At 41.0% G+C, this 25,625-nt stretch overlaps 2 protein-coding genes across 4 annotated transcripts; one reads left to right on the top strand and one right to left on the bottom strand.

Annotated features, from left to right (window-relative positions):
- The first annotated feature begins 474 nt into the window (after positions 1 to 474).
- Positions 475 to 11,803, top strand: CHMP2B (charged multivesicular body protein 2B). Its single transcript, XM_021541300.3, has 6 exons — positions 475 to 625; positions 3,489 to 3,580; positions 6,261 to 6,455; positions 8,738 to 8,840; positions 9,773 to 9,879; positions 9,998 to 11,803. The coding sequence occupies exons 1-6, from the start codon at positions 592 to 594 to the stop codon at positions 10,109 to 10,111; spliced, it is 645 nt and encodes a 214-aa protein (XP_021396975.1). The 5' UTR covers positions 475 to 591; the 3' UTR covers positions 10,112 to 11,803.
- A 3,416-nt stretch (positions 11,804 to 15,219) lies between these two features.
- Positions 15,220 to 24,078, bottom strand: POU1F1 (POU class 1 homeobox 1). Of its 3 annotated transcripts, none has more exons than XM_021541750.2 (7): positions 23,895 to 24,078; positions 21,188 to 21,253; positions 20,168 to 20,281; positions 18,974 to 19,219; positions 17,300 to 17,464; positions 16,644 to 16,704; positions 15,220 to 15,433 (listed from the first exon to the last, which is right to left on the bottom strand). In XM_021541750.2, exons 1-7 carry the CDS (start codon positions 24,034 to 24,036, stop codon positions 15,220 to 15,222), a joined length of 1,008 nt encoding a protein of 335 aa, XP_021397425.2. In that variant the 5' UTR covers positions 24,037 to 24,078. The 3 variants fall into 3 exon arrangements, with proteins under 3 accessions (XP_021397425.2, XP_077646764.1, XP_021397436.2); XM_077790638.1 differs by having other exon boundaries at positions 21,188 to 21,337; XM_021541761.3 differs by lacking the exon at positions 20,168 to 20,281 and having other exon boundaries at positions 21,188 to 21,337.
- Between the last annotated feature and the right edge of the window lie 1,547 nt (positions 24,079 to 25,625).

The raw sequence follows: 25,625 nt of genomic DNA on the forward strand, positions 1-25,625 counted from the left end.
GCCCAAATCCCTCCAGCTGCCCACGCACCAGGTTTCCTTAGAGAAGCTCGCTGGATTCCCATAGTCGCTGTGCACACATGATCTGCATTTCAGCCAGTGAAAAACAACTAAAGGGGCGCATGGAAACCACTGAAAACTTGCGATTTCCAACGAGACCGCTGCCGAATTAACTTTTGATATGCTTTCATTTTAACCTTTAATAACTACACGTACAAGAAGAGACCCCAAGGTACCGAGCGGGGCAGGGAGCGGGGAGCCGGGGCATCCCCGCCCATCCCGGCTCGTCCCCAAGGATGGCCGGGCCGGGCCCGCAGCGCCTCTCCCGGGGCTCGGGGTGCCCAAAGGAAGGCGGACAGACCGCAAAAGCCACTCAGGGAGCAAGCGAAGCGCCGGCCACAGCCGCTCCCGCTGCCCGGGCCGAGGCCGAGCCCCGCAGGGTGGGCGGGCGCAGCGCGGAGCCCGGCCCGGCCCCGCCCGCCCTCGGCGCCGGGAGGCGGAGCCGGGCGGGCGATCGCGGCCCGGCCGCTTCCTGGTCAGCGGAGCGGGAGGCGACAGGAGCCCGCCGAGGCGGTGCGGGGTCCGGCTGCCGCCATGGCCTCGCTCTTCAAGAAGAAGACCGTGGACGGTGAGTGGGCGCCCGGGGCGGCCCCAGCCCTCGCACGGCCCCGGGCGCGGGGCTGCTCCCGGCCGGGGCTCCGGGGCAGCGGGAGCCCGGCGGGGGACGCAGCCTCGGCCCCGCGTCCCGGCGGAGCGGGAGCGGAGCGGCAGCGGAGCGGGAGCGGAGCGGGAGGCCCCGGCCCGCCCGCCGTGTCTCCCCGCGGCGCTCGGGGAGAGCCCCCGGCCGGCCCTGGCGCGGCGGGGTGAGGCATTCCCGGCGCACCGCAGGGTGGAGCCGGGCCCGGCCGGCCCGGGCCGTGGGTGAGGGCGGAGGAGGAGCAGCACGGCTCGGTAGCAGCCAGGGACGCAGAACAGGCCCGCCGGGAGCTGCTGGGCCCGGCGGGAGCCGGGACGCGCTCGGTGCCGCCGTGCGGGAGCCACGTCCGGGCTGCGGGAGCCGCCGCCGCCCGCCCCGGGCTCCGCGCCGCTGTGCGCACAACTTGGTCTTGGCTCTTTGTAGCCAGCCCGGTACCAAAACGCTTTAAACTTCAGCTGGAGCAGCGATCCTCGAAGTACAGCCCCCACGGACGCCTCGGCTGCCGGCAGGCCGCTGGGCCGCGCTCATCTCCTCACTGCCGTGCCCCAGGGCTGGCCAGCCGCAGGTTCGGCTCTCCGGCGTGTTGGGGGCCCCGTGGCACAGCTGCTGGGTCGGCGTTTGAAAAGGGCTCGCTAAAATGACGCTGCACATCAACCAATTGTGTGTCACCGGAGGGGAACACGCACAGGTTCCCCCGGGCTCTTCCCGTTTTAGATGTGGCACCTGAGAGGGGAAGAAGGGGAGTTGGCATTAAGCTTCCATGACCAAGGAAGGGTTGCAGGAGTCAGGTCAAGCCCTGCTGGATGTCTCTTGCCCATCCTGTTTTAAGGAATGCTTCCTCCTTGCCCTGGTTTGTGTGTGACGATAGTGTGACACGCAGGAGTGGCTATTAGCATAAGATTTATCTCAGAATAACCTGTCGTATTTTGCCTGCTCTAGTAACTGGGAATTTTCCTCAGTTATCAGAAACAAACAAGAACCAAGTTCTCATCTTGGCCTTCACTTAAAAAAACAAATTAAACAGTTTGTAACTGCAGATAGTTGTTTTCAGTTTATTCCTATCTTTAGTTTAAGCCACTGTGGGGGATCAGAAACTACAGAAATAAGCATCATGCTTACCCTTATTGTCTCCTAAGTACTGTTCTTGCTTGGTGTTACCTTGAAGTTCCTACCTCTCAAGCTCACTATACTAAGGATTTTTTTTCAAAGTAGTGTAGTTAGAAAAGCCAGTCTTGTATGTAGCTGTCATGCTTTTCCTTTCAATATGACCAAGTGCAGTTGTGCAAGTAATATACATTTATCTACCTTCAAAATTACTTGCCTGTAGCATTTTCAGAATTATATTCTCTGCTGTTTTGCCAGTGTGAAGAACGCAGTTGTATTCCATGCCATCTTTCAGTTCGTAGTTATTGTCCACTTTTCAGTGCATCTCCCAAGGATGCTTTTTCTGTAGTACTCACAGCAGTAGTAGCATTGTAAAAACAGGTGTCATTTTCACACTGTTTTTTTTAATATACATTTCTTTGCCCAAGAACTGGGCAATCTCCAGCAAGGTTGGAAGAGGAAATGTATATTCTGTCTTTAAAATGCCACTAAAGGTTTGGGATTTTGTTCTGATTCAAACCTATTAACGTTGTTATAATTTTAGTAATGGATGTTACAGTATTTCTGGCTTTGGGAGTGAAGAACGTGAATGCTTCTCACTGTTTGTAGCAAAATTGCCTCAAACCTTAAAAAATGAACAGGGTGTGGCCTGTGATTATGGAATCTATCCTTCATGAGCTCTAAAGAAAGTTTATGTGAAAGTGTACTCCTTTCAAACTCCCACCCACAGTGCAGGCATAGAACAGGAGTAGCTGAATCTCTCCTCCATAATAATTGCTTTCTGCTATGGAGGTCAGAGGTGCTGAGTCACATGCAGACATCCTGCTCTGCCTTTGCCCAGGTGAATCACACCCAAGCATGTGCTGTAAATCCTGTCAAAAGTTAGTTGCATCTAGCATGATTGATGCCTAGACTGTAAATAATACTTGCTTTAATAAGAGGATGTTATCAGTATATAATTTTTAATAGTATAGTGCACAAAACTTCTATGAAGGAGTCAGTTTCACCTGACAGTGTTCAAGCTTTGCTTGCTACATCAGTTGTCAGTAAATTGAAATTTGTTATAAAGGCCTCCACTTTCTTACCTTACTATTCTTAAGCATCTCCTAATTAAAGAGTTTCAAACACTGTTGCTTTATTGACTGACTTGGAGAAGGGCTACACAGATGTGGAGGAGAGGAAGTTCCCCCAGAGCAGAATAAGGACAGAGAAGAGTAGGATCCAGGACTTGCACCTGGGATTATTGTCACTGTTTTGTGGAGCTGGGGACTCCTCACCTGCTCTGAGATCTCATAAATCAAGGCTCCTTCAGCTGCCCTACCTGTTGCAGTTAGGCCTGGCTTGGGGAAAAGCAGTGACCATGATATTGCTGAGTTAGTGCTGGGCTTGCAGGAAAGTGTGTGTACAGATGTCTTACTGTAGGGTTAAGGCTCTTGCTATGGTTATGGTGCAAAGTAACATCCTAGGTAAAACAGCTTTTTTTGGTTTTAACAGGATATAGCCCACACTGCTGGCACAATGATGATGTATACACCAAATTGTGTTTTGCTAATATTTTCTTTATCTGAAATGCTGACACTTTAGTCTGAACAAAGGGAGGTGTCAAACATGCTGCATGTCTGCAGGGTGCTTAGCAGATGTTTATGGAGTGTTGAAAAACTTTGCCCAGCTATCAATATTTTCTTTCCAGATATAATAAAGGAGCAAAATCGAGAGTTAAGAGGTACACAGAGGGCTATAAGCAGAGATAGAGCAGCACTTGAAAAACAGGAAAAACAACTGGTAAGTATGACAGGGAACTTTATTTGCTCTTAAAAACACAGTGATACACATGATAAAAAACTTGCAAGGTTTTAAAGATACAAATCAATGCATAATAATGAAATACTAAAAGGCAGTTTTCTTCCCCTTTTCATTTCTCAGTTAAAATTGTGTTGGAAAATATTTACTGCCTAAAAGTGATTCTCAGCCTTTGACATAGCATTGGGTTTTTCCCTACAATTCCCAGCATTCTCTGTCTTTCAGAAGGTTTTTTTTCTAAAAGCTTTGTAAATCACTTGTCTTTTGGTGGAAAAATTAAAAGAAGTAGAAGTGCTATCACGTTACCATGACTGTCCAGTGGGAGAGAGTACTTGAAAAACCACAGGATATCACGAGTACCCCTAGAATTGTTCTTTTCATTCAGATAGAACTTCCCTAAAATTAGCTGATAATAGTAGGACTGTTTGCCTAAATTAAGATGTATTCAGAACTTTCTGTGTGTGAGCTTTCAAGTACTCAGTGCCTGAATGCTGCACCTGTGTGGCTCTATAAGAGGAGAAATGGATGTGCCAGATGGTGGGGTTTGATGTGTGAAGAATGCTCAGACTGTGGGAAAAGCTGTGCAAATCCAGCCTGTTCCAGCAGCTATTGAGGTGCTGGTCTGTGGCAGCAGGTTGCATGAATACCAAGAGCTGGGAATAATAAACGAAAAGATCAGAGAAACTGTTTTTGAAAGCCTTGGCCATGTAAGATATAGTAGGTTGCTCATAAATAAGTTAAAATTTGCTGCTGGAGTGAGAGTAGCAATGGACAATAAATACTAATTTTCAGTGTCAGATCAGGTGAAGAAGGATCACGTGCCTATCAGTCAAGCTCAAAACATTTCATTATGTGCTTTCTCTAGAAAAACCTTTTTTCCACTTAATTTTAAAGTACTACTCTGAGAAAACCCAGTTACACAGTAACATTAATTCTATGGATGAAAATACCTTAATGTATGCGGACAGCTCTGTTTCAGTTCAGTAACCTGATATAACTATACAAATTTTGATTTTTTTTTTCCCCCAGAAGAACACAAGAACTTCAATAAGCTTGCCCCAGACCTCTCAAAAGCAGATAATGCACACCAAATTTACCTAAGTTCTTTTTAATTAGGAATAAAATAATCTGTATATAGGGTTTGATTTCTGCAGGTGGATTATCTGCAGTGATTTAGCAATGGTTTGTATTTTGCTTTGAAAAAATCAGGTTATAAAATGTCTTTCAACTTACTGAGAAAATCCCTATATTCAAACATCTGCTGTTAAAATACGGGATGCTGACTGATCCCTCCAACCTTCACAATACTTTAGACACAAAAAAAAAAAGGAAGTGATATTCTGGTGATGTTACAGGAATTTTTGTGGCTTCTGTGAGCTACTTTCAAAGAGCACAGCTTTACTTCTATTTCAGGCCTCTAATGTTTGAACAGTCTCATGCTGCTTCAATGCCACTCTGTACCCTCCTGGATTAAAAATAGTGTGTGTGACACACCCTTTAGAAATTAGGAATCTGCAGAGGAGATTTTGTGCCAGAGCCATCTCTGGAATAAACTTAACTATGAACTTTTCTGGTAGTCAGGGTAATGCAGTGGGCCAGTTTACACCTGCCTTTAAAGGTGACTGTTCTGCATGTTCTGGGGACTAGGATTTATCTTTTCATAGCTTCTTATAAGTGCGGTTTTCTGGATTACCAGTGCACATAAAGTGAAGCAACTTCATACCTGTAGCAGGCCTATTCTCCTGAAAAATCCAGGAGAAAGCTGGTCTTTAAAAGCTGCTTTTATTTAATAGTAAAAATCAAAATGGACAAATGGACACCTACAGGAAACTGAGCCACTGTGGCAAGTCCTGCTTAGAAATGCTGTAAAGGAAAAAGTTGTTGCAATTTTTACATTACCAAGTCACAAATCAGAAGGCACACTTAGAAGAATCCCAGCTGACAAGATTATTTGTGCCAGGCTTTTTCCTGGTACCTCTGGGCTAAACAGATTGTTATTTCTCTTTGAATTGGCAGACTGGGGTTTGGTTTTCTAAGACAGAAATGTCTTTCTTACAACATAAGCCCATGTTAAATTATGCTATTTTTTATTATGATTTAAGTCCAGCTAAATCATAAGAGTAAAGAGCCTATAATTTTTGGCCTATAATATAACTTTATCTACTTCTTCCCCAAAAAAGCTGTGAGGTTCTTTTGAGGCTGAAAAAGAGTTGAAAAGAACTGTCCATTTCTTACATGAGTGATGTTGTTTGCAAGAAATCCAAGTTTATTAGAAACATGGCACCAGTACTAGACATCATAATTCCTTCACTTTCTGGGGCTTTTTTTTGAAGTGTGGCTGCTTATCCAGATATGGAATCAAATGTGCACATAGCAGTGGATGTGACATCATGCAGAAATTGAAGTCTTTGAGGGAACTGTGTGCTACCACACTGTAATTGAGTTTCATTGAGTTTTTTCCTGTGGTCAAGTCATGCCAGTGTGACATTGATTCTGCTAAATGGCCTTGTTAAAAAAGCAAGGAACTATTTATATAACTTAAATGTCTTAAAAGATTCAAGAGGATAGTTAATTTTGAATTTCATTATTAGAGCTAAGGCTTAATTATAGTCTTTACATGGATGAAAATTCTGTGGAATTAATATCACACCTTTTTTCACAGGAACTGGAAATCAAGAAAATGGCTAAGACTGGTAACAAAGAAGCCTGCAAGGTGCTGGCAAAGCAGCTGGTGCAGCTGAGGAAGCAGAAGAATCGAACCTATGCTGTGAGCTCTAAAGTCACATCCATGTCCACTCAAACCAAGGTCATGAACTCCCAGATGAAGATGGCAGGAGCTATGTCAGCTACAGCAAAAGTAAGGCACCACATTACATTCAAATGCAGCATGTGGTTGCAAAAATTGTGTTATTTTAGGTAATTGCAGGGCTAAAACTCACTGCACAGGGGTGGTGAGGCTACAGTATGGAAACATAATTTGGATTTATATTGTTACATTTTTGTTTGGTCAGTCTATCCACATAGCACTTACATACTTTCTTGGGCTAGACATCTGTCAAATGTTTACATAATAAAAATAAACTAATGCCAGTAAATGATTTCTTTTAGTACATAAAAAGCCCCAAACCCTGCTGCTACAGTGCTTTGCTTGTGTGTTTATTGTCATAAGCAGTTTTTACTGGGAATAAGTAGGGCATGATTCGTCTAGAAGTCAAGGCATGTGCCACAATAGCTTTATGGCTTTTGGAAAAAGTAGGTTATTGCTTTGGATCTTAAGTTCCTAAAAAAATCTAATCTGGAGTTTGCTGTCATTCTCTCTATACTCTCTCAGGAAAGAGTATTGCATTAAGTTTTCTCCCAAATCTCATCTTATAAAAGAGTGAAAATTCTCAGTTTTCTGAGCTAGGTGTGAACTTTCCCCTATTACCCTGAATTGATAAAAAGGGATTTGGCTTTTGACAAGGAGGACTGTTCAGCTGGAGGTGCAGGAAGCAGAATTAGTATACATCACTGTAGGCCAAGCTGGGCTTTGATCCCAGTCCAAGTCAAATCCAGTTAAACACAGCAATGCAACTTGTTGCAGAAAGGAATTACCACAGAGGCTTGGTGGTCAGGTGCCTTTTTAGACACAGCATGAGGTCAGATTCCAGCCAGCCAGTGATACAGAACTGTGGCTCTGCAGCAAATTTACAAATTGGACTTGTCTGACTGATCAGGTTCAACACCTTAGTAAGTGTTCTTACAACAGCACTCCTGAACAAGTTAGTCTTGCTTTTTAATTATTACATGGGTGGCTTGCTTTTATTTGTGATAGATCTTGGATTAAATTTCTCAAAACCAAAGTCACGGGAGTAGTTAGGAAGATTAGGTCAGTAGGAAAAAAATCCAAAAGTATTTTTAAACAGCAGGTAATTGTACGTACAATTTGTGTAACATTATTGGAGAGAAAGGTCTTAAATTATTTTGATTGCTTTTAAAGTCAATATTTTGCCTTACCAACATGGGAAGCTCAAATAATTGTTAATCCCATAAAAGCATCAGTAAAAAATGTTTGGGATCAGTTGCCTTAACAAGCAAGGCAAATATGTGAATGCAAAGCTTTTCAAGTATGTATACTTTCCATATACTTCTTAGCATATATGTTGCTAATTTTGAACATAGTAAAGTCCAGCTGAGTTGCCTGTTTTTCATGCATTTGATCCTTATTTTCTGAAGATATGTAAACTCTCTATCAGTGCAGATACTTTTGACAACCATTTATACCAACACCTTCCAAGTCCAGAACAACTTCTTAAATTCAAATAATGTGACCATGAGCACAGTCTTTGAAATTCAAGTAACATTAGTATCATAATACATTATCACCTTGAAAAAACTCAGACATGAAGGCAGAAGCCCTTCTGTGAAACCTGTAGTGGCTTGTTACCCTCTCTTTTAATTAACCAAGTCTTTTATCTCCTCAAAGATAGTTAAATTTTACATTTGAATTGCTTATGTCTCTATTTAGATTCTGATAGTCCACAGTAACTTGCTTTTTAGGAAAGAGGGAAGCACCCCATAGCAGTGCCCACAAAGGCAGTGCTGCACACCTGTATAGTAAAATGGGTGAAGTTTATTTCACTGCCACAGCAAGATCTCCACTTATAACACAGGTGCACCCTAAACAAGTACTTCCTCAACACTTGGAGATTTTCTTTCCAGAGTAAAGTAATTTTTCCATTAAATTGTAACATCAAGAAATAATTTAAGTCCTGTCCTCCAGTGGTGGTTCAAATAAATGGTCCTTTCTGAATAAGAACCTGCAGCTATTTACTTCTTTAATGTGTGTAGCCTTCAACTGAGGAAATGTTGGCCATTCTTTTCATTCAAATCAATTGGATTTTTCCTAATACAAGGCCATGGGAGGGTCATGGTGCAAGAAAGATGCACACATTTAAAAGTCTGTCTATTAGGTCACTAGACAGCAGTATTTCTTACTAAGTGCAGGCTGTACTGTTGATCTGTCACTTACCTGCAGTTCTCATGGGATGTAAAGAGACAAGGAAAGTGAAATTTGGATTAAAGCATTTTTCTTAATGAATGCATTGATATTTACTAATGTCTCATTGTATGATTTAAGAGTTTTTTCCATATTAATAGACAATGCAAGCAGTTAATAAGAAGATGGATCCACAAAAGACACTACAAACTATGCAGAATTTCCAGAAGGAAAACATGAAGATGGAAATGACTGAAGAAATGAGTAAGTTCTGCATTGCAGAGGACTGGCTTCTCTTGGCAGGGGAGAACCAGCCTAAAAACACTGATGTTTGAAGAGTTAATAAGACTGACAGCAAAAATGTAGAGCAAATAAAACAATATATATCTGAGTAGGAATGCTGAGCCTTAGAAATTTTAGAAGCTCTAGGTATTAAATCTAGAATCTGTTCCTTCCCATCTTCTGCAAAACATCATGTTTTTAGAAGGAACATTCTAAAAGGTGGAGAAGAGGGTTTGAGGCCCATTCAAGGCTTTGATGGCATAACTGGTAGGGGGACTTGAAAATGTGCCTTAATTTAGATACTGATGATCTCAGCTTTCTGCACATGGTGGTATGATATGGTTCTGTCTCCTTTTTCTTAAATTAAGCCATAAACAATTTTTTGGGGAGGCAGCAAGTTTCTTGTTCCTGAGTGCATGTGTTCACTGTCAGCTAATTCCTGGTGTTGCTCACAGTCTTTTCCCCATCCCAATTCCTGCCCTGTTGGTTATATTAAATAGCATGGATTCAAACCAGTGCTGTTGACCAAGATGGAAACACCTCAACTGCACACAAGTTATCTGAGTAGTTAGGAACTTGCAACATACTTGGAGGAAGAAGAGAGGAAGGGGATTTTTATGAAACTATAGGTGTTTTGCAGAAGTGTTAAAATCTAATGGAGGGGGAGATACAGCAGCTGAACTCCTTTGGTGGAACTGAATACTTTTATAAAAGCAGCCATGCCTTACCCTGTTGTTGCCCTGGCTGTGCTCACAGGCTTTGCAAGGCAGAGCTAAGAAAGCCTCTAACGCCTTCTGCTGGAATCTTACACCATAGTGTTACTGCTGTGTTCTGGGAGGGTAGAAAGATGGTACTAGGCCATGCTAGTCACCTTTTTGCTTAATACAGTCTGGATTCTTTTTCTTTCTTTTAAGTTAATGATACTCTGGACGATATTTTTGATGCTTCTGATGAAGAGGAAGAAAGCCAAGATATTGTTAATCAAGTGCTTGACGAGATCGGGATTGAAATCTCTGGCAAGGTATGGCTATTTTTGCACAGTTTGTGTGCTTTTTCCGCTGCATTCCATTTTTTAAAAATAGTTTGTTCTAAAAGTCAGCTTGCATTATTCTGACTGAAGAAAACTTCTATCTTTCCAGATGGCCAAAGCTCCCTCAGCTGCCAGAGGTTTGCCGTCTGCATCGGCATCGACCGCCACCACCATATCGGATGAGGAGATCGAGCGCCAGCTCAAAGCCTTGGGCGTGGATTAACTGATCCAGTTCAGAGTCTGCCTGCTGGGTGCTCAGCTCTACACACATGTACAAAGTGCAAATACTCTTTCAATGCAACTGATTTCTAGGAAAACCCTGAAGTCTCAGAAACGACAACTTGAAGATGAATTTGCAGAGAAAAGTACTTTTTTTTTTGTCCATTGCATGGAGTCTTTTTGACTCTGGACTAACCAGGGGTGTGGTTCTAACAATAAATTCACTTACACCTGATCCAGATCTGTCCTTTGGATTCCAAGTTTTCTCCCATCTCAGTTCCTGATCTGTCACTAGAACTGGCTATTCTGTGGCTGGTCATGCCATTTCCTAGGACAGCACCTATGTAATATTTATAATTGGTACAAAATTATCATTAGAGAAACAATTTAGTCTGTCATCTCTTAGCACAAATGAAACTTCACCTTGGCTCTTAGTTGGAAACTTTTTTTTCCATGAGAAATAGCTTTGAATGTCTAGCTAATTTAGGCAGAAAGAAACAGCATTTTATGTATTTCTTCAAAATTCCTTTTGAGTTGATGAAATAATAGCTTGTTATTCTTCTTACCAGAATGGAAGGATTCACGCCTTGTGCAGTTAATTTTTCTGGAAGAGGAGTTACATTTATTAATGAACTTTGTTGCATGAAAGGCACTGATCGAACTCTATTGTACTGTTACATAGCTGGTTTCAACAGAATTGCTGTGCCTTTATGTATATAAATCTTGTACCTTTGTGATTTTCTTTCAGAAGGAGTCTTTGAAAGGTGAGTAAACTTAATAATTAAGATGGTTTTACAAAATGCTGTGGTGAAACCTCTCTGTACACTTGATGGGACTCAGTGCTGAAGTGGAGAGATGCACTCATTCAGAAATGCAACTTGTGCACTTGAAAAAAGAACATTTGCCTGAAGCAACATTTGTATATATTTTACAGTACTTCTTAATGGAAGATAACTGCATAATTGTATTGTTTGCTAAGATGCAACTGATCACATTGATAAACTAAATCTAAATATTAGTTTTGAGAACAATTTTGGATCATAAATGATAACTACTTGTATAAACACTATAATAAAAGTGTTCTGATTCTGTGAAGGGTTTTCTATGGTCTCTGAACTGCATCAACACAATTCTAGCTTTAAGTGGAATATGCATTGTGCTAAGTAATAAAAACTGTTGGTACAGGAAATAGACAAAATGAGAATGCAGTTCCCAGTTATTACTTCCTAGATGGTGTGATGCTCCTCAGCCTTGACTCTGCTGGAAATATTTACCCCTCAGTGTTGATTTAGTGGTGCTGCTCATTGAACAGAAACAACAATCATCTTGGCTTTAAAAAGAGAAAATCAAAATACCTCCTAAAAGCAAAACCAGTAAAACTGGGGGGAAACAAACCTCATAAAGAGACTTTACAGTTAGGCAAAGTATAGCAGGAAACCTCAGTAAATCTGCTGTTGTTGCACCATCTACTGTTTAGGACTGAAGTCAGCAAAGAGAACTCAAAGGAGAGCCTTCCTTGGGCTTTAGGCCTAGAATTGCAGGTATTCTTTCTCTTTCAAAGAAATAATGCAAAACTCAGTCTGTCAGGTAGTGGGTAGGAATGTGTAAGTTAATATATTGCATATATCCAGTATGGGGTGATTTTTTTTTACAAGTTATTTTGTAAAAATCAAATAAAAGGCTTTTTATCCCACAATGACTTTGTCCTTTGTAGGGTTAGTCTTACCCATCTGTCTCTTACTGGGCTTTCTTTGTGAGCTCTGATAAATATTGCTTTGACTTGCTTTGATAAAGCACCATCATATTTATTGCTCATGGGCCTTTGCTCCAGTCAATATTCAGTAAAGACTTGTTCAAGTGTGTGTTCCCTTGTCTGGAACCTCATGCCCAAGTACTGCTCTGTGGTACTGAAAGAAATAATGGGAACACAGGGATAAAATGTTAGTGGTTGTTTGTAGTTTGGTTGAACACCAAGGCTTGCGTCCTTTCTGAATGAGGTGTGCAGTTTATCCTTTTAATACCTGTCAAAATTGGGCATAATTCCATAATGAGTTATTTTCTCTGGGTCCTTGAGGAGCAGGAAGAAGGGTATTGCTTTTTTGGTGCCATTTGGACTGCTGAACTAGGCCTGGTGTCAGTATCAATCCCTTGGTTTGCTACGAGTTACCATTTCAACCCTGCAGCTCTAACCTGTGTAAAAATCTTTGGGTAGCAGGGTGAGAAATGCTCTATGTGTCTGCAATTATGGTCAGTATGTTAGATCAGTCAAAAAAATTGCACCTCCTGCTCAGATATAAATTCCTTTTAAATCACATTGAGTGATTTAAAAAAACCCAATAAAACCCCTCAATTTTTATCCCTCCTTTATCCTTGCTAACACCTAAACAGGAACTGGATCTGAGTCTCCATCTGGGAGCAATGATGTAGTTGTTCACACACCTAAAAATGGCTCTACCCAGAGTCCTATTCCTCAAATGCCTAGAGGCAATTCCCAGGGGAGCAATGAGAACACAATGAACATCGATGATGCTTTTTCCCTTAATACTCTTCCAATCTCTGTTTCAAAAATAAAGTACATTCAGAGCCCTGTGCAAATTCTACTACACACACCAGCTTTAATTGGCTTTCTCATCTGAGAACTCATCCATACAAAGGAACTTCTGGCACCCACATGTTTTCCTTCCAAAGATACTTTTTCCCAAGCGTGTTAAAAACCACCACTTTGGTTTCTTTTAACTTCTTTCCATTTTCCATCTTCCTGTGTTTACTCCTAGTTCTTATATTTGGTGAACAGCTTTCCTCCACCAGCTTTTTAGTACAGTCCATAACTGAGCAGACTCTATAGCACCCAGTGCACACACATTAAGTCTAGCAGAGAGTAACTTCAAGTTATTCACCTTACCTTTGCTCAGCAGCTTGGCCTGTTCTTGGTCAGTTGTGCCCCTCACATGAGGGCATCACAGTTCTGCAGAGACAGCTGAACCTCAGATTTAAACGTCATGATAATGCCTTGTTTTGCTCTCTAGTGTGGTTTCAACAGCCTGCCTAAAGTTAGCATGGGAAAAGAAGAGCAAGAAAACCCACAAATATTTCAAAAACAGCACAGCATAGCTTGGCTGAATGGCTAACTGAACTGCAGGTTTATAGAGCTACTCCTTGGAAATCCTGCCTTATATTCAGGTTGGGCTCCCCCCACCCCAATCAAGAGTAATTGATGGCAATTAAGTTGTTCCTAGTGAAGAAAAAAAGAATTGCCACTTTCTCTTAAGTAAAGCTCCAGCTGCAGCAGTTGAAATTTATTTTGTCCAGCTTTTCTTCTTTAAATAATTTAATTTGTTTGTATTTATGTGGCAGCATAAATACAAGCAGGTGTGCTTAATTTATGGCTGCTTTCTTGCCCTTTTGTCATTCCTTTGCAAGACGATTTTGTTATATGTCACCTTTAATTTTATTTTATTCTGTTGCTGCAATTAGCTTTCACTTGTGAGACTTTCTGAGGGGCAAGAGACCACCACGTTACAGTGAGGCTGCTCTGGAACTATCTGTTTAGAGCATTTTAAAATACATTTCAGCATGACACACAGCTAAAAAAAGAGTAAAGTGTTACCGAAACAGAACTACAAACCATTGCCTGGAGTGCCAAAAGTATAGGAATACTTTATTGGATGAGGAGGTTGGGGAGTACAGGCTGATAGCATTTCTAGGAAGTGTTTTATAATTAAGAAAATAATTTAGAATATAAATACAGATTTTATATACCAGATAGTGATGTCAACATAACATTTGACCACATCACATGAAAGGAACACCAATGCATGCCACCACTTTTGCTGAGTGCTGATCCTCTCAGCTGAAACTTTTTTTGTAAAGTTCATGACCTGCTGATAACCTGTGGTGGATAAAAGTGTGCACCTTGGTCTCTGCTATAGTGGGTGAGCTATGCTAGTGATGAAAGCAGCCTGAAAGGAGTACATGGCCACAGTTTCTCCCCTTTGAGTGATTAAATTGAACTTTTCTTCTCAGTTCAGAGCTTAGAGTGGTGCATTCATGCATAAAAATGTATTTTTTTAGAAATCCAGGAGCCTGATTTCCATTGCTGAATATGCTTACAGTCACTGTAATAAGTATCAGAGATAATTTAATGTACACTGGAGAGTGAGCACTTAACTTGTACATGCTGCTCCTAAGTGGTCTTGAACATTAAACTCCTTTGGCTTTCTGTGGGCCTATTATATAGACATTTTCTAAATCATCGGGTTTGTTTTATGGAAAAATAAAATGTATCTGGCCAGTATTACTTGCGTGTACTCACTTAATTTCAGTCCTGGGAAAACAGTCAAAATACTTACATGGTAATGGGCTAATTCCCATAACAGTTAGCAGGGCTGATGAGATGGCTGGATAATCTATCCCTGGTGAGTACTACAGTCATTAATTCAGTTTTCTCAGTGCCTGCCTGATAGGTGGGGCTCTGGCACTGGTATTCTTTCCCCTCGATTATCTCTAGGCTAGAAGATGACAAATAAGGGATTATTTTCAATTAGTGGGGTGTAATAGAGGGGGAATGTGCAGTGCAATAAATTCTTTTTTTGTATACTTTTTAGCTTAACACACCAGCTTTTGTGTAAGTAAGTCTACACATGGTTTTAATCAGAAGAAAGTATAATGCAGAGAAAGACCAATGTAATAAAACCCCTAATAACTATTTTTCTTCCCCTCAGGCCACAAAGTCCTAAGGTCAGATAAACTGTGTTCCTGTTTGTCTAGCTAAGCCTACCCAAACCAAACTTTGAGGCACATAACAAATTAGCAAGAATTACCTTTGATAACAAGCATTATCCAAGCCACTTCTACTTGACAGCGGTTCGAGGCAGTCTCAGTCTGCTGGGCTGAGACAGAGTGTGCAGTAGGAGCAGCGTGACAACTCTGTCCTGGTGAGCTCACAGTGCCTCAATTAATGACAGCAAAATCCTTCCCATGCTACAGCTGCTGCTAGCATGTAGGAGGAACGAGCACTTTACTGATTTTTCTCTTTCCTTTTTTCTAACAATACAGTATTTACAATATTTTCAAAAAGCAAAACAGAAATCCACATCTGTACATGGAAAAGCTTCACCGGCATTCATGGTGCTCCTTGATAATAGAACTGAAGGCGTTCTGGTGTAAACTGGTCTTCACTCTTTTTTCCCTTTGTCTTCTGTTGCAAAACCAAACTCTCACGACTTCTTTCTCAAGATTGAGCCCCTCAGCCATCCTCATAATTTCCTGAGAAGACGGCTTACTTTGTTCTCCAAAGTGCCTCTCCAGGGCTTCTTTGGCAGCAATGCTGGATACAGGGGTAAAAATTCACCTTTAAAACCTTTTCTGTACATTCAGGCTTTCGCCACTAGTTCAAGAAAAAGATCAAGTAACAACACTGAAGGCAGTGACTTGGTTTATTTCATCTTTATGTAAAAGGAACCCAAAGCACTAAAAATACTCTGTAGTTCTCTGCTGACACAAGCAGCGTGACATCATACAGAATTTTGGCATGGGGTGATTAAAAGGCAAAAAAGCATCGAGTTCAGAGCAATTTCAATGTTAATTACAAAATATTGGTGCTTCTCCTAGATATTATCTAGGAGGCACAGCTACTAACTAGTTATGAGTGGGGTCACAGGAACTGGAACAAGCCTGACCACCCTTCTGCCCCAGGAAATGCACATCAGTGGTGTTACCTGGTTGTATCAAATAATTTGGGTTTACAGAGAGGAAGAGCTCTATCACGTAGATTTGGGAAATACTGTGTTTTGCATCTCACTAATTATAGAGACAGCACTAGAGTATTCCTAGAAATCACAGAGATTATGTCCAGCTGCTTTAGCCATCATTACATTCTCCAAGTGTCTGCTCTCATCCGTTCCTCAGAGTCAGCAGTGACCAAAACTGAGTGGTTCACTAAACAGAATAATTTAATACTCATTTTTTCTTATTTCCAGATAGAATTTGCTTCCAATTTCTGTTACATACTCTAAAAAACCCACATATGTGACATGCTTGTGTGCCACTGGGAGGCATCCAGAAGTTTCAGCAGTAGCTGTAATTTCTTTGGACACAAGAGGGCACTTCATGCATTATTCTGGAAGTGAAGTGCAGGTATTTGCTACAGAAATACAGTATCTGCTTGAGTTCTAGTCCTTTCATCTCCTGGTCTTTCATTTACAGGTCAGTTTTTCAATATTTACTACTGTTTAACAAAACTGGCTAATTAATAGCATAGTGTTCTGCACATACAGAAGAATAGAAACATCATTACTTTTGACTAGCAACTTCATAGGTTTTGAGCAGAGTATGAAATATAATACTTTGGAATTAATTGGGGGTCTGGAGGGTTATGCTGGGTTATTTTCACTAGAATATTTCCAAATATTGGAACTTTTAGAAGCCCAAGATGTAGATATTCATTAATCAAAAAGAGCACTTAAATTTTGATGGAAGAAAAAGAAGCATTTTAGCCAAAATTGTTCCTAACCTGTAATAATGTAAATATTTATTACCTTATGGTGGTTCTGCGCTTCCTCTTCCGTTCATTCACCCCAACCTTTTCATTGTACAAAGCTGTATTAAAAAAAGAAGAAGCAGCCAAACAACAAAAGCTGGCAGTTATATTCCACAGGGACTGGAAAACAAGAACAATCATTTCCAGAAAAATAGTCACTGTGTTTGAAAGAAGAAGAAAGCACAAGAGAAAGTGCTGCTGAATAAGAGGAGAATCAGACACAGGATCTTTCCATTGTTAGGATGGCTGGTCACTGTTTTACCTCCAACTATAAACGGTTATAGGCAGAAATAGTTAGAAGCAAAAGGACTTTGCTAGTGAAAAATCCCCATACACTGTTAAATGGGCTGTCCTGCAGATCCTACTCTGGCTCTCTACAGGACTGGAATTAGTTTGCTGGGATGGGACTGGAAGAAATTTCTTCCAGCAGCCCAGGAGATGTTACTGCTATTCTGTACACTCCATGCACTTCAGTTTTCCCTCCATGCTCATCCAAAATTAAGATTACTATACTTTAACACAAGCACACCACAGCATTTAAAGCTGGTAAAACAAAATCTTTAGTCCGCAGAAGACATATAATAGCCCTAAAACATTTCTATGGGATTCTGCTTGAAGTGCAAATCACTATTTAGAGGATTTCAGTTTCTCTACCTCCCACTTGTTCTGCTTCCTCCAGCCACTTGGACAGGATGGATTTCAGTTTGCACGCGTTCTTGAAGCTCAGCTGCAAGTTCTCAAAGCGGCAAATCGTCGTCTGGCTGAACTCAGAGCCGTGCACAGCAGCCAGGGCTTCTCCAACGTTGGTTTGTGTATAACCTGCCAGAAACAAAGGGAAAAGCAACTTTGAAGCTTCCTAGGAGGGTTACTTTCCTTGAGATGCTCACCCTCCGCTGCTGGCCCTCGTGGACAGTGTGCTGCAGTGCCTTCAGAGGTCCCTGCAGAGGTCCCTGTGGCCAGCGGAGCTCACCTCAGAGCTGTGCTCAGTCTCCTGGTGGTCTCCGTGGAGTGTGACACTGATTTAGTGGAGTTTCACACTCTATTAGGGAATTGAGAAGGATCCAGACACAGTATGTCTTTCTGTAGATGGTGCAAGAGCAGTAAGTGAATTGCCAGAGGCACTGCTGCTCTCCTGTCATTTGTTGCAACAGCTAAGCTGAAGTCCTCAGAGAAATGCTGCAGTTTCCATGCAGACTCTGCTTCAACAGCTTCCTGCTCATTTCTCTGAATGTGGATCTGCTGTGGCTGGGGGACTGGATCATCATCCTCCTTTTCTGCTTTGGTGCCAGGACAAGGCAGGATCTCTTCAGGCACTCAGTGTCCCATCAGGCACCTTTTAAACTCCTTTTTGACTGCACTAACCCAGTGTCTCTCAGACCCACAACCTGTTTTCTCTTGTAAAGCTCAAACTCAGATTATTTTTCCTGTGCATATTGCATTTCTCCCATTCTACAGGCTCCATGTAATTTGCTTACACCAAAGGAAGTTTTGTTCCCTCAAAAATTCAGGATGAAGATGCAGCGATTAACTATGTGTGGCCTTCCATCGCTGTGGCTGACATCAAATAGAAGATATACAGGAAAATTGGCCAGTTTGCATATAATTTTTAAACCCTAATTTCTTTTATTTCTGTTTAGACTGCAAATGGAACATACTGGCTTGCTAGCTCTTGAGATAATGCACATACCCCATATAACCTTTTAATTTTTTTAGATTTATAAAATAAAATAATTCCCTATAGTTCTGATGCAATATTATAAGTGATAATGCCAAGGAGGACAGGGCTCAGCCCACCTTTGTCCTCAGCAGTTATCTCACAGCAACAAAGATATCCGTTGCTTCCCAACTGTGTCATGGCACAAAAAAACAAACCAGAAAGAGAAGCTTCCTACTGGAGTGAAGGATTTCCATGGATGTCATTCAGTGTATACTGAAATGACAGCAGACCATCAGATGAAACACAATGGGGAAAAGAATAGGTATGGGAGGTTAGATGGTTATGAGAGCTATCTGCCCTTAGTTGCAGATAATTTGGAGCTGTGCAAAATATTGCACCTGACACTGAAAGTAAGTTACTGAACAGAAAAAAATTCCTATGCATTTGACACAAATAATTTAAGGGCAGGAAAGTTTAAAGCCCCTTTTTGCAAACTAAAAGCTGACATTAATTCCATGCAAGCCTTCTAGGAACGGAGAAAGTTTTGCAGGGCAAGGCAGGATTAGAGTTATGCTCAGACAACAGCAGAGGCCAGACCATAAAACACTCAGAAAGAATTGGGCTTTCACTGGAATCTTCCAGCCTTTTGTTCGTGGACATGAAGCACATACCCAGCTTGATTCTCCGCAGCTTAAACTCGTTGGCGAATTTCTCCAGCTCCCTGATTTCAGGGGAGTCCATGTCCACGGGCTCCTCCACGGGCTTGCTCTTCCTGCGGAACTCCTGCTTGAAGTCGGTGGCGGTGGGCTCATCCGTCAGGAGGGGCTGGGGCAGGGCCGTGAAGCCGTGGCCCAGGGCACAGGAGCCGGCGCCCAGCGCGTGCTCCGGGAACTTGTACAGGCAAGGGGTCAGACCACCTGGGCGACGCCAAAGGGAAAGCTCATTGCAGTCACCCTCTGCCTTGTATCCCTGCAATTTTTATTATATAATACACCTGAGAGAATCCAGGAGTTAGAATTTCCTAGGATGTGTTTTCTCTTTTTTGCCCCAGCATATGGAAACCTATCAACAGCCCCTTTCACCAGCCACAGGCGTCCTGACACTTAGCAAACTGTGAAGTACTTAAATAAAAGGCCTAAACTTATATAAATAAAAATCCATGCTCTAAGCTGGACTTAACTGGCACAACAAGATCAATGGATCTGTGTCATTTTGAGTCACTTAAAATTTGCCCATCTCTACTTTCTGGTACAAAGAATACTTCCATGTAGATGCCATTTGATGCTCAGACAAGGCACTATCTTGTCTTAGCTGCAGCATAGAATTTTCTTGAGGAAAGTAGACAGGTAAGATCTCAAAGAAAGAAAAAACAAACCAGAACTCATTCAGAATGATCCTCCAAAAACGAAATTGCTCAAGGATAAAACAGAACTATCTTTCACTACCTTTTGTTCCCAAATGTCAGACTTAACAAAGAGATGCAGTTAAAAGTGAAGGCTGATTTTTCCCTAGATATTGTATGTAGAGCTAAAAAGTCTCTGACCCGATGGAGGCATGGAGGGAATTACTGGAGAAATATTAACGCTCCTCTGTGTATCTGGAGCAGCCAGTAAATTCCAGGTTCTCAGGTCATCCTTCCCAATTTTCTAAACTACACAAAACTTGTAGAAGAACTCAGAACTTCATTAACCTCCCCACTTCTTCCTCCATTTATTAGGGCTAGGTTTTTCTTCACTGCCCAAATTACTTCCATCAGTCTTGGAGGTTCTAACCCCATAGAACTATTTTATACACTTCACACAGGACAACCACCAAAAAAAAATCCCAAAAAATAATGAAAAATTCTTTAAAAGAGGGGGACTTGCTTTGCAAGGTGCTGACACCATTTACCACATTGGGGTGGGGCATGCTGCATGTCTGTAAGATGCGAGTCTGGGAGAGACTTGCTGAGAGCATCTCTGGAGTTGCAGGCTTGATGCCTAAGAAAATAAAATAAGAAAAGCAGATGGAAATAAAAAGAAGAAGAAAGGAGAAGAGTACAAATGTATTTATTTTTTAATTAAAGAAAACTGATTTCTGAGCAATATAATTTATTATTACTTCTTAACTTCCTCCAGGGACCTGGACAATGCCAATGTTTGCAAGACACAGACATGCATCATGTAATACAAAAATTTGGAAATTTGCACACCATTAAGGTGTGCACATGGGGACACTCTGTCCCCATGCAGACATATTAGTCCATGTTGATTTTCTCTAGTATTTCTTTAATTCTTAAATGAAATAAAATTCTGACTTTGATTTTGGATTATTTTCAAGTCCCAGTTATTTCCTGGGAGTTATGCTAACTTGGTTCATGCCGTTATCTCATTGATTGCTGCTTAAACTTGCACAGAATAAAAGTGAGCCTTCATTTTACTGAGCCTGGGACAGGGAAGAATGAGCAGGATGCATTAATGAGTGTAAAAACCAATGATCACATGGCTGATCTGCCTGCTGAATTCACCTATCCCTTCATTTGACATCATTTTATTTTATAGCTTCAGCCAGGGCTTCATCAACCTAGGTACTGGTCACACACAAGTGTGGTGTGTATGTCACTTCTGGCCCCTCAAAAAGTGATAATCACCAGGAGACGTGGCCAGAGGAATGCAAAAAGAGCAGGACTTTCCCAGCCTTGTAGGGAGACATAAGGTACAGAATGATTCACAAGAGATGCAGAGGTTTGGGACACTCTGGGCACTAATTTCCTAACGCTTTTTCTAACACCTTAATCCAAATCCCATCACCTTCTTTAAACGATTGTCTTGGATTGGTCCCTCTAAAGGAAAACTGGCTAAGATCCACATGCTGCCCGCCCATCCAGCTGAGGGCTGGCCTCTTACCTGTCATCACCCCGTAGGTGGAAGGCTGATTCCCATAGTGACAGGAGGGCACGGAGTAGTGCAGGCCTGGCCAAGGGCGTCGCGGCGTTGTCGCGGCAAAGCCGACGCACCAACACGCACGGGTTGGGAGCAGAGAGAAAACAGACAGGACTCATAAGAACTCAAGATTCAAGACAGAGCCTTCAAGTTCGAGGCAGGCAATGCCTTCTGTGCAGTTGTAGCTTCTTCTGTGAGCGTTCAACACAGGACCACAGGCATCAGGTTAACAGGGAGAAGTGCCACTAGAACTAGGGGGACATCCTGTGAGGCAGGACAGGAATTGCTGTGCTGCTTTTGGTGTAATCTATGGGCATAACCCAGTTTGTGCAAACTGCTGAGCAGGGGAAGCATTGCACGCTTCAGGAGACCTGTTTCCTCACACAGCTTCCGCAGGCTGATTCATTCTATCTCACACAAAAACTAATTCTATGGTCTCAGGAAAGTGCCTTCCCTGTCGAGCAAACTCTGCAGCAAATGAAGGCCTGGGTTTCCAAAGGCAGCAGTTTGGGACATTTGCTTTGATGTGTTCAAAACCCACAATTTCTTGCGTGCCAAGCAATTTCAGAGTGCTTTGGCAAGGTGGTCGAGAAACAAGATGGTAAATTCTGGATTCTTCTAACAAGTCAGGCCTAAGTAAACATTTTCCATCACCAGCACCAACAAACACATTTAATTTGTCTCTAGTGTTTTCACAGGGGTATTTCGGGTCTGTGCTCAGTAATAGCCAGTGCCTGAAGAATGAGACCATTTTTTGCTAAATGCAGTATAGAGATATGTCTGTTTCTCATGTATAAATATAAATAAAAATGCATGTACTGCCCTCTCTAACAACTGCAATAAAACAGAATATTAAAAATTAATGCTCATGAACATTCAGATATGTAAAACCACATTTTAAAGAACACATTCCTGTTGTTCAAAACAGTCTATTTAATTAGGGATTAGAATCTTTGAGTTTTACAACAGTAATCATAACAGTAAAGTGTCCTATTTAAATATACTTGTACAGATATAAAATCTACTAAGATAAACATGCTTATACTAATGTAGATGCAGTGAAAATAAAATTGTATTAATAACTGCAATGCATGCACAGCAATTCAACTTTTCTGTCAAGATCTGAGCCTTTATAAGTTGCATTTTTCCACTATTTCTTAATCCACATACTATAAACTTTATAAATTAAAATACAATTTTTGATTTGCTAATAACGATTTAAAATTAAATAGTGAGGATGATGCTATTTAAATGAAATAATAGCAGTTAAAGTGTTGAGCATACTGCAGAGCATCAGCTAAATGACACAATGTAGTACTTGAACAGAAGTATTTTTACCTTTCTTGTGATGAAGAATTGTTACATCCATTTTTAAAACTTTTGACATTTAAAATGAATTCTTTCACCATTATATTTTACACAAATTCTCCTCATGTGCACTCAAAGTGGCACTTTTTATGAGAATTCCTTAATCTATGTATGAAATTTGTAAATCTTGACTCATTGTAGTTACCACCATTCTGTTTCTGCCTTCCCAGGGTCATTTTTTTCACAGGATCATCTTCTGGATGTGATCCTGCAATCAAAATTTCCACTGTCTGCAGTGACATTTGTCCTTGGGTGGCAAATACAAAATACCAAAACCTAAAACTGCAGCAGGTGAGCAGATCCTTTGGGCCAGCCCTCATCGTGAACCTAGAAAATACTGCTGGGATACAGACACATAAATCTGACCTCATACAAAATTTAAATTCTCCTATTCCCTGCCACTATTGCTAACCCACAGCTGTACTGGGATATTTTGAGCCTCTTGCTTAATGTATAAGATGATCCTATTTTCTGTTACCGAAAATCCATTTTCACTACATACATGTTTTTTCTTTTCATTAAAATGCTTTATTACCAATGCTTTTCAGGAAAAATCCACTTTCTTGTTAAGACTCCAAATGAAATTGTAATGTTAATACAATTTCAAATAAATCAACTATTTCTTTTTCTTTCCCTGAAGGCTTTCTATCAACAATTCCTGTATTCCAGAATCCTGCCTCTGCAGTATTAACACTGCAAGAAAACTCTCTTTGGCTCAGATATTCAGTAATTAAATAGTCCTAGCATTTAAATTAATCAAATTGGATTATATACACAAGCATACAAGATTCAAAGATAATGACAAGTTTTCTACTACGCATTTTGAACTTCACACTTAAACCTTAGTCTTGATTCAGTTTGCAGTATGCCTTGCAAAGCAATGTTTTTCCTTCTTTAAAACTCCCCCAAGATATATTTACGCTTGAGGTCTTTTAAATATATTTCCTATTTAAGGTAATATATAATATTTCAAATTATGGCTGCATAATAAACAACCTCTCAAATAATTTACATGACCATTGTCATTTGAAGACTGTAGTTATACCAGTGACAGTGTCTGAACCTAAGTTGGCAGCATATTTGAGTCTAATCTTGTAACAAACTTAAAGAAAATTACGTATTTAGCTAGAACACCAACATTTGTGCCTTTCCTGATTCACTCATATGCAGAGCTTTGTGAAATTGCTTCTACTGTGGCACAGTCCCAATCATACATAACACCGACACTGAACACTTTAAACACTGAGAACTCGATTATCACCCAAAAATTACAAATGACACCAAGAGTATTTTCAAAAAGTACCTGTAGACACAACATTGGTGGTATGGTTGGAGACCTGCAGGCACTCTGCAGCGCTGTGATGCATTATCAGAGGCAGAGAGGGAGAAGAGTCAGAATTCAAGGGCACAAAGGTGTCTGAGGAAGCAAATGCTTGGCAGCTCATACCCTCCTAGAGGCGAGAGAGCTGCCTGTCCCGTGTTCTACCAGAGCAGATCCTGCAGGATTAATGGCACCTCAAACTCTATTCCAGGATTTTACCTGGATATACCCACAGAGGAGGGCTCCGGAGCACAGGGACGTCGTGTGCAGGTATTTATACCACTAGGAAATCCCTTTATCCATTTTAATGCTCTTTTCCCAGCAATATTGCTACCCTGGTACAGAGCCTCCTTCCTTCCCACACAAACACAATACGTGTCCAATTAATGGAGGGGCGGGGGAAGAAGAGGGAAACCAGAGACATGATTTGACAGATATTTTCAATTAGGTCTTTTGTGGAGGACAATGACCAGGGAAAAAAATTAAAATATCGTCTCCAAAGTCGGTGGCAACAGACAAGTGAGTTTAATACTAAGTAAGTTTCCACAGTTAACACCTGCCTCCAAAATCTCATCCAGGCAATTGTCTGGAAGGCAACCTGTCTGAGAACTCAAACAGAAGTCTGTAATAGTCAAGAACCTATAGCAAAATAATCTGAATTAACCTAATTCCCAACAGTTGCATGGTGATCATTTGTCTTGACCTATACCAATATTAAATCAGAGCTGTGTAATATGAAGCAGCTGTAGCCAAAAGGAAGTTTTTGAGCAGATAGCTTTCCATAAGCATGATGTGCTAAATGTTTATCTAAGATGAGCTCTTGAGAGAGTCCATGGTGTCCCTTAAAACTCATTCACAGCTCCTCTTATTAGTTTATACTACCACAGAATATGAAGTCTTCTTCAGAAGATCCTAAGTAAAATCAGAATCCTTACTCAAAGAAGAAAAGTGGTTTTTTTGAAATGAAACTGGAATAATTTTGGATCATCAGAGAGCATACAGGTTACCCTAAAAATGATTAAAAATTCTGCAGTACACCATAATCACATACATATTCAATATAGATACAATAATTTGAGCTTGGTTTGGTTTTTGCTACCAAAGATATTTGGTCATATTTTATGTGAAGATGACAATATTTTTTCTGTGTTTCATATTCTAAACTGGGTTAAATGTCTGAACTAGAATTTTGACAATAGCAACTTCAGATACATGAGATGGGAGCAATCATACTTACTATTGAACCATTTTTCATGTGTTACTGCAGAAAAGTGGCATTGCATGGAGCCATTCTGTAGAGTCCTTTAAGTGTGCTTTGGGAAAGGCTGTGTTTAAGATTGTGAAAAAATTTCAAAATTACTGCATATGGCAAACTGCACATGTCTTTAACAGTGGTTATCTGCTACTTATACAGGCACTTTCAGATTACAAAATATACAAGAAGCGTCAAAATAATTATTGCAATATTATGGAAGATACTGTCATCAAATGAACCCCATCTGCATTACTTTGGGCTTGGCTCAATGTATCCTAATGTCTGTGGATTCATATTCAAAAATTATTTTAGTTATTTTCACCTCCTCTTCCCCCTCAGCAAGGGGCAGGATAAATCTAACAGGGGGTCTCCTCCACATACCAGAGTTTTGAAGCCATGGGAGAAAAAGAATAAATTTACATCCCTGTGTCTGACAATTTTTTCCTCAAATCCCAACA

Source organism: Lonchura striata, chromosome 2, assembly GCF_046129695.1.
Source record: "Lonchura striata isolate bLonStr1 chromosome 2, bLonStr1.mat, whole genome shotgun sequence".
Classification (NCBI taxonomy): Eukaryota; Metazoa; Chordata; class Aves; order Passeriformes; family Estrildidae; genus Lonchura; species Lonchura striata.